Raw genomic sequence first — 14,759 nt, 5'->3', positions numbered from 1 at the left:
TACTCTACGGAGCTCTCTTTCACTTCCGTGGATGGAAGTCGGGGGCCAGCGCTCGGCCGAGCGGCTGTCCGAGGACGGTGGATGGGGCTCGGACATGGCTTTTACGCACGCCTGGTCCTACTCTACGGAGCTCTCTTTCACGTTTGTGGCTGGAAGTGCCACCTCCGGGCATGGAAGTCCACGCCGCCACACACCTGGAAATCCACGCCGGTGCTTGGGGCCGTGTGGTGGTGAACTATTTATGTTATAGTTATTTGATATATTTTATTTCGTATAGACACTTGTATATGTTTTTATCGTTACAGTTCAGTAGTTGTTGGCTCGTTGAACTCTTGTTTTGTTAAATGAAGAGACGTTTACCAAACCCACGTCTTTCCTTGTACTTTGTTAACGCTATAATATAGTTATATACTAGATCTGTGGAATAACGACGAGGCTGACATCAGGGCGCCTGCACGGCGTTGTTGACAAAGGACGAGTAATTTGATCGATGGATTTAATGATTTGGAGTGACAGATGGTTTGATAATATTGTTGTTTATATGATAGTTATTTGATATATAATAGTTATTCGATATATAATTTATATACGTTATCTGGGCCTGTGGAATATTTTGAAGTGCAAGGGCCGTTAGCGGCGTGCACCCATTGTTGACAAAGGACGATCGATGGATTGAATGAATTGGAGTGACACAGATGGTTTTATAACCCTGTTATTTATGTAATCCATCCATCCATCCATCTTCTTCCGCTTATCCGGGGTCGGGTCGCGGGGGCAGCAGCTTTAGGAGGGACTCCCAGACTTCCCTCTCCCCAGCCACTTCATCCAGCTCATCCCGGGGGATCCCAAGGCGTTCCCAGGCCAGCTGAGAGACATAGTCTCCGCGTCCTGGGTCGTCCCCGGGGTCTCCTACCGGTGGGACATGCCTGGAACACCTCCCCAGGAGGCATCCTGATAAGATGCCCGAGCCACCTCATCTGGCTCCTCTCAACGTGAGGAGTAGCGACTCTACTCCGAGTCTCTCCCGGATGACCGAGCTTCTCAGCCTATCTCTAAGGGAGAGCCCGGACATCCTGCGGTGAAAACTCATTTCGGCCGCTTGTATCCGGGATCTCGTTCTTTCGGTCACGACCCATAGCTCGTGACCATAGGTGAGGGTAGGAGCATACATCGACCGGTAAATTGAGAGCTTTGTCTTTTGGCTCAGCTCTCTCTTCACCACAACGGACCGGTACAGGGTCCGCATTACTGCCGACGCTGCACCGATCCGCCTGTCGATCTCGCGCTCCATCCTCCCCTCACTCGTGATCAAGACTCCAAGATACTTGAACTCCTCCACTTGGGGCAGGATCTCATCCCCGATCCGGAGAGGGCATTCCACCCTTTTCTGATCGAGGACCATGGACTCGGATTTGGAGGTGCTGACCCTCATCCCGACCGCTTCACACTCGGCTGCGAACCGTTCCAGCGAGAGCTGGAGATCACGGCCTGAAGAAGCCAACAGCACCACATCATCTGCAAAAAGCAGAGACGCGATGCTGAGGTCCCCAAACCGGACCCCCTCAACGCCTCGGCTGCGCCTAGAAATTCTGTCCATAAAAATTATGAACAGAATTGGTGACAAAGAGCAGCCTTGGCGGAGTCAAACCCTCACTGGGAACGAATCCGACTTACTGCCGGAAATGCGGACCAGACTCTGGCATTGGTGATACAGGGACCGAACCGCCCTTATCAGTTGGCTCGGCACCCCGTACTCCCGAAGCACCCTCCACAGAACCTCCCGAGGGACACGGTCGAACGCCTTCTCCAAGTACACAAAACACATGTGGACTGGTTGGGCGAAATCCCATGCACCCTCGAGGAGGGTAGAGCTGGTCCACTGTTCCACGGCCAGGACGAAAGCCACACTGCTCCTCCTGAATCCGAGGTTCGACCTCCCGACGGACCCTCCTCTCCAGCACCCCTGAATAGACCTTACCAGGAGTGTGATTCCCCTGTAATTGGAACACACCCTCCGGTCCCCCTTCTTAAAGAGGGGAACCACCACCCCAGTCTGCCAATCCAGAGACACTGTCCCCAATGTCCACGCAACATTGTAGAGGCGTGTCAGCCATGACAGCCCCACAACATCCAGAGCCTTTAAGAACTCCGGGCGGATCTCATCCACCCCCGGGGCCTTGCCACAGAGGAGTTTTTTAACTACCTCAGTGACTTCGACCCCAGAGATTGGAAAATCCGCCTCAGAGTCTCCAGGCCCTGCTTCCTCAATGGAAGGCGTGTAGGTGGAATTGAGGAGGTCTTCGAAGTATTCTCCCCACCGACTCACGACGTCCCGAGTCGAGGTCAGCAGCACGCCATCCCCACTGTAAACAGTGTTGACGTTGCACTGCTTCCCCCTCCTGAGACGCCGGATGGTGGACCAGAATTTCCTCGAAGCCGTCCGGAAGTCATTCTCCATGGCCTCACCAAACTCCTCCCACGCCTGGGTTTTTGCCTCAGCAACCGCCAAAGCCGCGTTCCGCTTGGCCATCCGGTACCTGTCAGCTGCCTCCGGAGTCCCGCAGGCCAAAAAAGCCCGATAGGACTCCTTCTTCAGCTTGACGGCATCCCTTACCGCCGGTGTCCACCAGCGGCTTCGGGGATTGCCGCCACGACAGGCACCAACGACCTTACGGCCACAGCTCCGGTCGGCCGCCTCAACAATGCCGGAGGTAGGAGTTGAAGCTCTTCCTGACAGGGGATTCTGCCAGACGTTCCCAGCAGACCCTCACAGAGCGTTTGGGTCTGCCAGGTCGGACCTGCATCTTCCCCCACCATCGGAGCCAACCCACCACCAGGTGGTGATCAGGTGACAGCTCCGCCCCTCTCTTCACCCGAGTGTCCAAAACATGCGGCCGCAAAACCGATGACACGACTACAAAGTCGATCATCGAACTGCGGCCTAGGGTGTCCTGGTGCCAAGTGCACACATGGACACCCTTATGTTTGAACATGGTGTTCATTATTGAAAATCCGTGTCGAGCACAGAAGTCCAATAATAGAACACCGCTTGGGTTCAGATCGGGGGGGGGCGTTCCTTCCAATCAAGCCCTTCCAGGTCTCACTGTCATTGCCCACGTGAGCATTGAAGTCACCCAGTAGAACGATGGAGTCCCCAGAACGAGCTCTCTCCAGCACTTCCTCCAGTGACTCCAAGAAGGGTGGGTACTCTGAGCTGCCGTTTGGTGCATAGACACAAACAACAGTCAGGCCCCGTCCCCCCACCCGAAGGCGGCGGGAGGGTACCCTCTCGTTCACCGGGGTGAACCCCAATGTGCAGGCGCCCAGCCGGGGGGCAATAAGTATACCCACACCTGCTCGACGCCTCTCACCGTGGGCAACTCCGGAGTGGAAGAGAGTCCAGCCCCTCTCGAGAGGGCTTGTACCGGAACCCAAACTGTGCGTGGCGGCTAGTCCGACTATATCTAGTCGGAACCTTTCTGCCTCGCACACCAGCTCGGGCTCTTTTCCAGCCAGAGAGGTGACATTCCATGTCCCAAGAGCCAGCTTCTGCAGCCGGGGATCAGACCGCCAAGGTCCCTGCCTTTGGTTGCCGTCCAGCTCACATTGCACCCGACCCCTTCGGCCCCTCCCACAGGTGGTGAGCCCATGGGAAGGGGGACCCACGTTTCCTTTTCGGGCTATGCCCGACCGGGCCCCATGGGCGAACGCCCGGCCACCAGACGCTCGCCTTCGAGCCCTGCCTCCAGGCCTGGCTCCAGAGGGAGGCCCCGGTGACCCGCGTTCGGGCGAGGGAAAACGAAGTCCATTTATTTCAGTCGTCATAAGGGGCTTCTGTGAGCCGTGCTTTGTCTGGCCCCTCACCTAGGACCCGTTTGCCATGGGTGACCCTACCAGGGGCATGAAGCCCCCAACAACATGGCTCCAAGGATCATAGGGGCACGCAAACCCCTCCACCACGATAAGGTGACGACTCACAGAGGGCTATTTATGTAATAGTTTTTTAAATAACTCTGAATGTTACGTCAGGCCCGCTCTCAGCTCTTCGTTTGTGTTTATGTCACGTTAGCATACCTTTCGTTTAGCCTGTTGTTGCTCGTTCATGTCTGTTCTTGGTGTTGGATTTTGTCGAATAAATTTCCCCAAAAATGCGACTTATACTCCGGAGCGACTTATATATGTTTTTTTTCATGTTATTGTGCGTTTTATGGCTAATGCGACCTATATTCCGGAGCGACTTTTAGTCGGAAAAATACGGTAAAAGTCTAAAGTGGATATTTGGGATATTACAGGTAAAAAATACTAAATAGTTGTACATTTCAAAAGATTCATGTTTATCATCAGTGTCAGTGACACAGAAGGATCAATTATTTATTTCATTTGTTTATTTGACAGGGGCAGTGTACAGCAATGAACATCTCTATAGATGCACCAGAATTAGCCAAGGGGGTAGTTTTCATCTGTAGTCCCTGAGGCAAGGTGTGTAAAGTGTCTTGCCCAAGGACACAATAACACGTGGCACGGACAGAGGTGGGTTCGAATTGCCAACCCTCTGGTTTCTGAATGACCTGCTCTACTGCCTGAGCCACAGCTGCCACACATTTGTATCCGAGCCAAAAATAGAAAAAATGAAATTTGAGAACCATGACGGTAAATTCACATGTGACCAAAATATTTATGGTCTTCATTATATTTTTATTCTGAGAAAAAAAATATTATTTGATAACTGCCATGAATTCAAATACTCACCAGTAAAGGAACTGATTTTCAAGATTAAATACAGTGTAGCATATCTTTACTGATTATTGATCAAATAATAATGGCCCAGTTATTTTATCATTTTATTTGTGCTCAAATTATGTAATAATAATAAAAGCTGACGTTTTAAATATTAACAAATGTGTTAAAATTTCAAGGCAAATAATGTCACTAACTAAAAGGTTGCTGGACTAGAGTTTGGTTGGTTGGTGAACTAATAAAATATTGACACTGTAAAGTCAGCAAAGGTTGTTTTCATGTATGGGGGAATCGGTGATGGACACAGACACCTGTGCTGCTGGCTCAGGTTTAGAATGCAGCTGCTCCCCCACTTGAGAAGGCAGCACCTAAAGTTGCTGTCCTCAGGACTTTGGTTGGTTGGGGAGGTGGGGGCGGCAGAAACACTGTCTCCTAAGCAGTTTGTAAATATGGCGAAGGACAGTGGAAACCATGTTTCAGAATGTAACTTGCACTTTGACAGTGGCTCACAAGAAGCGAGGAGCTTAAATAACGATGCAAGCCTGACACATGCATGGCAGATCCACCGTGTTGAAATAAGCGGAGTGACATGTGCAAAGCCAATGCCATAACTATCAAGTAGCTGTTCGCGTCAAATAAATGACATTATTATTGTAAGGCTTTTATTCAATGATCTTTTTTGCCTTTCAAAAGTGCAAGGTGTTTTCAAGGAGATCAAGTTTCAAGGCCTCGGAAGCCTTTCCAGCGCAAGGTCTTCAATACGCGATTCGTGTTTCTGTTGACTGATGCTCAAAACTATCCTTTGGCTTGTTCTTTCCACACTGAACTTTTATTTGCAACAGTAGGTATATTGGCCGGGTAACTTGGCCCCTGCTCATTTTTATTATTTCCACAGCTACTTGCGGGCCGAGAGGCTGCCTGTCCTGACATCATTCACACAGCGCAGCTGATACAAATCCATAAATAGTCCCCTGAGATAGGAGTAACCAAACCTTTAAGTACAAGACCGCATTGCGCAGTGGAAACACCTCGCACTAACTCACCTTAAAACATTGCTGCACCCCTCACAATGCAATCAAATTCACAGTCAACTTTGCTACAGGAGACGCGACCCCCCGTGTAGTGAAATATTCATTCAGCCCTCCAACGGGGCTGCTTTTGCACAAGTGTACGAGAGAGGCTTTAAGGCTACTGATCCAAAAACAGATGCTTGACTTGGACAGAAACTGCAATTTTCATATTATGCTTCTTTATTGGATAATTTTCTGGTTAGCAATAAAGTGGAGGATATGCTGTATGTAAGTAACTTCACCAAATGTCCATTTTCTTAAGTTCAAATCAAATTGAGAGGTAACTCGACATATGCTATTTAAAAAAAGCGTTCCAGAAACCAATCAGATTATGGTCATCGGTTCAGACATTGACCAGACATCAGATGGTTTATTTCAAGAGTTTGCTCCACAAATTCAACTGGAAAGGGTTCCAGAAAAACTGGATGGAAAATGATCACATTCATCAGCAGCCGCAATGGTATTGAAGTTTATAATGATTACATGTCTGAAGTCTTGTGAACGTAGCTGCTTTGCAAAATTGTTTCACAAAAACCTTTAGTGACTACACATTACCAAGAGAAAACATTAGCTACCTCCCAAAATCTTGAAACATCACCAAATCAAACTACTATACAAAAATGTCAGCTTGAGACAATGATAGCTTTTTTTGCCATTGAAAATCACTAAGCTACCCTAGAATAGAGAAAGCCCTCTTGTGTTCATTTTCTAACAATTTATGCCATCCTCGTGAACCAGCACAAAAACTGCTAACAATAAGCTGATGGCCAAACACAAACATGACCCTCAACTAATATTTTTTTCACTTTATCAGTTAGCGACTGAGTGCTACTGCTTTCCTTATACCAATTGCTTTGGCCACAGGACCACATTCCAAAGTGGCAAATTCACTTCCAGGGTCTGCAAACGAATGGTGTGTGATGGTGATTTGAGCAGCTCTAGGAGAAAACCGTTAAATGGGTCAAAATAACATTTAAATGACATCATGGTGAGTTCAGTGTGTATCCTGCCTCCCGCCTTGAGTCAGCTGGGTTAGACTTGAGTTTCCCTGTAACCCTCAACAGGATTAGGCGATATATTAAATGATAACTGGAATGATCTCATTTTGGCTTCGACACTCACAGGAAATCGACATTGCTTATTTGAGGAGTTTACAGGGAAATAGTTGTGAAATGATATTAAAATACTGTAGAAGCTACTATAAGACATAATAAACCAATCTTTACTGGAAACTGCTTCCACTCATATTTAAATAATGAGGCCAAGAACAAAAAAGTGCTGAGAGGAACACAAAGGGTGTAGTGAGAAGACGACTAGGGTGTAAAGGAATTTTTTTAAGAAGGGAGAGGAAGGTTTTTTTTTTTTTAGCTTTTCCTCTCTCCTTTGTTTTTTCTTTTAGTTTTAGAGTAGGAAGCACAAGCGCGTTGTGTTGCTTTGTATTGTTTAAGGTGAGGAGTCAACCTGGTCCCAAGCTGTTAAAGTGCAATGGAACCTCCATTAATAAGAACAAAATAAAAGGTCACGCAACCAAGTATTTTTCTTTTTCCTGACAAAGATTAATGTGCACCATATTCTTCTCTTATTGTATGACACGGAGCTAATATTTATGGTCTAATAATGCAGTTTTTTTTTTTTTTTCCAATTCTATTGTCAAAGACAGTTACGAGAATTGACCAATGAAGAATGATGAACTAATGAGTTGTTATTATCTTAATATATGCCTTGAAATGATGGCTGGACTTAAACAATTCATGATTGTTGTTTAAATCATTCAATCTAGTAATTTTACATTTTGGAAAGCTGTCAACAGTCAATCATTAATCAGTCAAACGTGTAGAAATGAGGAAAATATGAACTGCAACTGTGCAGAATATTTGGTAATATATGGTAAAAATGAGTGTGGGAGACGTATTGGATACAAACAAGGAGGCAGGGATTGTCTACTGGCAGCGCGACAGGGTAGATGCAAGAAAAATGTAAGGAATGCTGAGAAAGCATAGTGTCCCGGGCTCACAAACAAGAGGGGGAAGGAAAGCAAGGCGGCACACAAACCTCCACGTTTACTCTAAAATGTATAGAGGAGCACGAAATTATCAAAACAAGGGCCCATCACACTACAACACAAGCAAACTAAGCATAGTACAAGTTAACTGTGCAGTCACAAATTGCCATCTCACCTTTACTGCAACAACAACATTTCAACCCATTGATCTGTCAGGAGCTGACACTTTCAATCATTTTCAGCATTTTGCAGAGCCTTTGGTCCAGTCACTCTGCGTCTGCTTCATTGTTTTCTCTTTCTGAACTCCCTGTCTGGCTTCAAATACTCATCTCAGCAGCAACCAGCCAGCACAAATGTTGACACCACCCACTTGAATTCATCCAACTTGAATTCAGTGCCAGAAGAAGACTTGGTAAAGCCGTTACCATCCTTCGTCCACGTCGATTGATTCACCGTCCACTTGAGGAGAGCAAACGGTGCCAGGGAGGAAATGAGAGAAACCATGTCACCACTTTATAACTTGTGAGCCAGAGGCCCTGAAAAACTACTGGCTAACAAAGATAACAACTACTGACTTCTCACACTTTTTAGAACATCTGCAAGCCTGCAGGTAGATTGCTCGCGCCTTTCTGCACTGAAATTATTTTAAGCGTCCCTACATCTTTGTTTGAAATCATCTTTCTCATTGGTTTAGCAAGAAGCGAATCAATCTTGTCATGAGTCCGGGGAAAGATGGTGTTTCTGATAGTGATGCCAACCAGCAAGCGGAGCAGATTGGAAACGTGTCCTGACAAGACTGATGACGTTCCACCTCAATGGCATCCCACTTACAAAATAGTGTGACTCATGCAATAGCGCATTGTGTGTGTCCCTTCACAAGCACTCGGCTTTCTGGCAACCACTCAGGAATTGGGAGCGCAAGCAAGCCCTTGTGCACTTATAAGGCCTGGAAAGTGGCTGCTGTGCTCTTCGATAGTACAGTATTTGCAAGACGGTCACTCAAGAGGAGCTTGCAAACAAATGACAGCATGTTCTTGTGACTACTGAAAACTAACAATAGTCGTCCTCCACTCAAAATAACACCTGCTGCACGCCAAATGTTAACGCTTTATATAAGAGGCAAGTAAATAGAAAAATGGGAAGTGCTCCTTTTGTCAACAAAGGAGCTGGCATACTGCCACAGTGCTAGTGTTAACAAGAACAGTGTCAACAAACAGTTGAAATGATTGATTTGGGTCGGGTCGACACAGATAACACTCTTGAGAGTACACGCTGATAAACGTGCAGCAGTTACGCCTCTACATACAGTGTAGTATGTGGTAGATAGCGGTGAGCTAAGACATTACCACATGACTGTAAACGATAATCTGTTTTTTAGCACACGACAGGCCAGACATTACGAAGAATCCCATTGAAATAAGAATTTGAATACTTCCAAAAATTCTTACCCTTGACACAGTGAGGGGCATGCTGAAGTCTTTCCCACCCTGCAGCCTGAAGCCCCATGGCGCTGGGCCGCTGAGGGTTACAGAGTACACGTTCATAGCCTTTAGGAAAGACAAAGAAGCAAAAATACATATTAAAGCCTCCGAGATTTTGTGTTCTTTGGTGCTGTGCATTTTATTTCATAGCATGTTTGAACTGAAGATGGGCATTTCCTCGGTTGACTACGGGACCAAGTGAAAGTCGGATGGGTTGTTATTTTTCTATATAATTTTAAAAAGAATAAAGCCCATAACTCCTGTTCCATACCAGATGTGCATTGAGCAGATTAATATCACATGGAGAGGTTTCCATAGCATCGACTTTCCTACAATCGACAACTAATCGATTACCAAAATAATTGACAAGTATTTTGATGAATAAATTGTCATTTAGAGCCACTATTTAACCTAAATTGTCTAAAACCTCTGCCTCTCAACGGTAATGATAATGATTTATCTAGTCCTTCAGGAAAACAGACTCACATCTTTTGTGTTTAATCAAAGTGAAATATTTATGTTCTTGACAGAAATGCTGATGATATTGTAGGATTTGGCAACATGACCTCAGTTGTTTACATAGCATACCATATACAATATTAGAACAGCCCCTGCGTAAACAGACCATTAGTTGGTTGTCCCTTTTGCAAGGACCTGAGGTGAACATTCTCATATTGAGCGTGATATTACAAATTGCCACCAAACACACCATTATCATAAATCTTCTGCATAAAAAGAACAGCGGTGACATTCAACAATAAGCTCCAATTTCAATATAACATGGAGTGGAGGGCAAACACATTTCATTGAAAGATAACCCGCGTAATAATCGTGAAACACTGGCCCGCTTGCAAAATGAAAACTCCTTTTGACATTTAGAAATGGTTCACATAATCTGCCTTGCCGTTATTAGACAAGAACAGCTGTGTCAAAACTAGTCACGGACATTGGATGACATGCTACTAAATAACTAACGCAATTTGGAGAGCGCAACTTGAGACGCAGGGCTACGTCACTTGCCGCCGGCTTACAGCTGCGCGACTAACCTCACCTCTGTACCTGCTCTTTGCTGCATTAAGTCACCCGGATGGCACTACTGGACCTACCTTGTCCTCACGGGCCGGCCCGTAGCCCAAAACTGGGAGAAAGCTACAGAGAATCGCAAAAGCTCGAGCAAGCGAGCAGAGTTTCACTCTTGCTGGCAAAGCCTACCCCCTAAACTTTGTAGCTGCAACTCACTCGGCAGAGGCTATATAAGGAATGTAAAACTACACCAAACTATTTCAGCCCAACACCCACTTGAGTCACTGGGAGGGAAAAGCAAGAGGAGGGGGGGGGGGTAGTAAGAATGAACTGCCACTAAATTTTAACAAATGACTGCTAGGTTTAACAAAGTGCATTTTTTTTTTTCAAAAAGTCTGTGTGCTGTGGAGAAGCCAAAGAGCCACAAGCGAAGAGAGGGCAAGGGAATATAACATTCCTTCTGGACGACGACATAAGGCACACTGCAACCAAACCGGCAATTATGACATGACATCGAGCCTTTAAAGCAACAGATGGACTCACTTGGAGAGGAATCATAAACTAAATCTAAAGGGGAATTGTGAATATATATGAGAAGTGTTTTTGCTTAGAGCTGCAGTTACCAACCATAAAAATTAGGTTCACTGCGAGAGGCGTTATTTGGCTTTATTGGTGGCTAATTCCAATACTGTAATTCCTCAAATAGTGGCCTAGGTTCTAATAAGCTGCACTATCCATGTGGATAAATAAACGTACTCCTTGTTTCTCTTGGAGAAAAAAACCCAACATCCTCCGGGTGCATGCATTTATCTTTAGTATGTCTCATGCAACACACGCATACTGCAAGCAAAACAGACTTTGTTTTCAGCGCATAACATTTGGAAGCAAAATATGCTAGTGATTTATCCATTTTCTATATACTAGCTTCCATCTTTACCATTATAATTTTATATTTTTCGAAATCTAATCATACCAAAGACCAAAAATAAAGCTACGATGTATCAGGAGTTATAGAGTTAGTTTGGTATTCCTGATACCAAACAACAAAAGAAAACAACATCCGCATCAACTGTATGAATGACTTCCAACCCTAGTATTTTATTTTTAACAAAGAGAATACTTGTTGTAACAAATCACGAGTCACTATATAAACTTTGAGTTTAGAGCTGTTGTCATTGAAATTTTCCAAACATGTAATCCAATTTTCGCATCAGCCTTTACTTTGAGACGGGCTGTTGCCAGTTGGCCCAAGTCATGTCTTCTGTGGAATTAACGTTTAAAATTTAATGGAAGTTTTTTTCCTCCATTCAAACGGAGACAAGTAAGATAAATTTCAGGTTTTACTATAATACTGATGTATCGATAACCTTGTCTGTTTTTGGTGTTTTTTTTTAATCCATGGATGTGTATTTTGATCAAATGTTGTTTATGTAAATCAAAGTATCGCCACATGAAATTATGTTGATTATATGTTGATTATGCAAACGAAGGTATCGCCGCCTCAAGTGATGAGAGACTCAAGAATTTTTAAGATCCCGAAGAAGACAGCAATTGGGGTCGGGGAAAAAAAAGTTAAACTAAAGAACCTCGTTAGCTAACTAAAAGAAATAAAATAATTATCATTATGACTTTTTGTTGTATTGTTGTAATTTTAATCTCAAAATACAATACAGTCAAACCTCGTTTTTCGAACGTCCCGGTTCTCGAACAAATCGGAATTCTAACGAAAATTTCGAGATATTTTTTTTTTTGCTTTGGTTGTCGAACAAAGAAAGCAAGTGGGAGCAGTAAAGCCATCCTAAAACACAAAGACGCTCTTAAAGCAATGCGACAGTGACCGCCCGGTGCGCTGCGGTTGCGTTATCGGACTAAATTAAGCTCCCTGTGCACTGAGGTCCGCTTAAATTTTAGAAAGTACATCAGTACTTCAAAAATATTTTCTAAATTTCAGCGACGGCTCTGTCACAATAATACGACCAGCGCGGTGCAGTAGCGCGGTCGGCGGTGCGCTGCAGTTGCGTGATCGGACAAAAAATGCGAAAATGGAAAAATGTTTTAAAAAGCGTTTTCTTTTTTAGTCTTGGAACGGATTAAAAAAAATCCTTTATTTGTAATGGGAAAAATAGATTTGGAATTCGACCGATTCACTTCTCGAACCGCCTTCTGGAACGGATTGTGGTCGAAAACCGAGGTTTGACTGTATATCTAACCGTTAGATTCTAACGTGTCAACAATTTTTTTGCTAGAAATGCAAATACATTTTTCAGGATTGTCTTTTGCGTTGATTTGGCCCTTGATTTTTCTCTAGCATAACAGGCTTTCATAACAATCTAAGAACAATCATGTAATATGCAATATAGTATGTATGAAATAAGGATTAGGTTCAGAATCAGGTGGATATTTCTTTTTAACTCAGCTCTAACTTATAAGGCATGTTAAAATCCTTTTAATGCAAAAAAAAACCAGAAATACCTTAAAAACCTGATGTGTCAAAAAAAGTCGATTTTTTTTAATCGAAGTCAAAAAGCTCAAAATAAATTTAGAGATACACAAAGCCATCTCTGATTCAAAAATGCTAGTAACCAGTGTCTGTTTCTCAATAACATACAGGTTAATTAACGCAAAATTCAAATTTTAACTTATTACATCTCAAGTATACTTTTCTTGTCAAAATACACAACATTATCAATAAAGTTTTCTGTTTTAGTGTTTGTAACCCATGTTAATAAGCGTTTACTCACCGCAACTACACAAACTTTGACTATTACTGGGAGGGCAATTACGACATCTTAAGCCTTAAGATGTCGTAATTGCCCTCCAAGTGAATGATCGCCAAATCGTGAAGAGAATAATATTTTGATCAAGTAAAATACTTCTCCAACACACACGCTTGTGACAAAGTTGTCACTGACTAAGGTGGTATTTCGTAAGGTAAGTGGCTGCACAAAAAGTTGTCGAGCAAGACAACCGAGACCAAAACTACATGCAGAGAACAGACGGTTCAAAGTCCTACGACAGAAAAGAAAAATAATTCCTAGTTTGTCTTGACTCCCTTACCTCGAATTCCTCTGTGTTTACCAGCAGGAGACGACAAGATAGCGCCCGTGAAAAGCTGCCCGACAGCGTCAGACTTCCTCTCGGCGGATGCGAGGAAGCCGCCGTGGAAGTCTCATTGGCTGCCGTCTTTACAGTACGCCAAGACGTCAGAGGTCACATGGCCCGCTGCCGAGACTTGCTCTCCGGGTGTGACCAACGGAACGGACGTCTGTGGGTGGGTGGATGGGACACCAGGAAGAGACTGGTCAAATCCACTTGTTGTGGTCCTTTCACATCACGAAGTAGATCAAATTTATAGTAAAGTTTGTTATAAAAATACAAACCGATATGTAATTTTTATTGATATTGTCATTAAAACTTCAACCAGATGCGAAAACACACAATCGAAAATAACGACCTAATACTAAACATCAATGCGTGATTTTTTTTTCTTGTTTTTCAAGAGTATTGGGTGTCCAGAAAAGTGCAATATGTAGTAGTAGTAGCAGCAGCAGCAGCAGCAGTATACAGGGGTAGTAGTAGTAGTAGTAGTAGTAGTAGTAGTAGTAGTAGTAGTAGCAGATGCAGCAGCCGCCGCAGTAGTAGTAGTAGTAGTTGTTGTAGTTGTAGTAGTAGTACTAGTAACAGCAGCAGTAGTAGCAGTAGTAGTAATAATAGTAATAGTAGTAGTAGAAGTAGTAGTAGTAGCAGCAGCAGTAGTAGTAGTAATAGCCGTCGTAGTAGTAGTAGTACTGGTAGTAGTAGTAGTCGGCGTCGTAGCATAGAGGAGGAAAGTTTGCTCTGAAGCAGCCTTCGCCCAGGGCCTGTCTCCATTGAAACGAAGACCAGATTTGAAGGCTCGCGGACTGCGTTTAATTAAACATAGGCGTGCGGATGGAGTATACCTGAAATGATGGCATGTGGCCTTCAAATCCGGCCTTTGAAGGATACAGCATATTCATTCCATCAGTGGGGTGATACTGAGTTATATCATGGCAACCACTACAGTTAAAACACAGAAAACAATACTTGCATGTGTGTGTGCGTGCATGCGTGCATGTGTGTGTCATTTTTCTTAAGGTCATCGAAGCGATCAAGATAAACACTTGCAAAAATGTCTAACGATCAAGTGTTGCACACCGATTATCATCTGTTCTATCAATACTGTTAATTACTTATGAAAAATCATTAACATGGTCAGTGTCTTCGGGTGAGTGAAATATCATTACGTTTGTAATAACATAAAGGTGATTTGTGTATCAAACTGAGGTTTGGGATTTATGAGTACTATCAAGTGACTTTCCGTTCCAAAAAGGTTGACGACAAATTAAAGCACAAAATTTGGCTGCAATACAAATGGTGGCCAGCAGATGGAACTGCATATCAGGATATGGTAGCTATGTGACTGGA

The 14,759-nt window shown here is 44.1% G+C and overlaps 1 protein-coding gene across 2 annotated transcripts in view; it reads right to left on the bottom strand.

The window, feature by feature from the left end:
• Positions 1-13,538, bottom strand: part of pdlim7 (PDZ and LIM domain 7) — a 30,782-nt gene extending 17,244 nt beyond the window's left edge. Inside the window, exons 1-2 of one of the 2 annotated variants that reach the window (XM_088387669.1) lie at positions 13,371-13,538; positions 9,258-9,356 (exon numbers count right to left, since the gene is read on the bottom strand). In XM_088387669.1, the coding sequence (XP_088243795.1) occupies positions 9,258-9,353 (96 nt within the window). In that variant the 5' untranslated portion in view covers positions 9,354-9,356; positions 13,371-13,538. Of the gene's footprint in view, positions 1-9,257; positions 9,357-10,396; positions 10,539-13,370 lie in introns of those variants that run through there. The other variant, XM_088387678.1, reaches the window with a different exon arrangement.
• Between the last annotated feature and the right edge of the window lie 1,221 nt (positions 13,539-14,759).

Source organism: Syngnathus floridae, chromosome 1 (genome assembly GCF_059516105.1).
Source record: "Syngnathus floridae isolate MCC-2025c chromosome 1, RoL_Sflo_1.0, whole genome shotgun sequence".
Classification (NCBI taxonomy): Eukaryota; Metazoa; Chordata; class Actinopteri; order Syngnathiformes; family Syngnathidae; genus Syngnathus; species Syngnathus floridae.
Note: the sequence above shows the minus strand (reverse complement) of the source record. Positions and strands in the feature narration are given on the sequence as shown.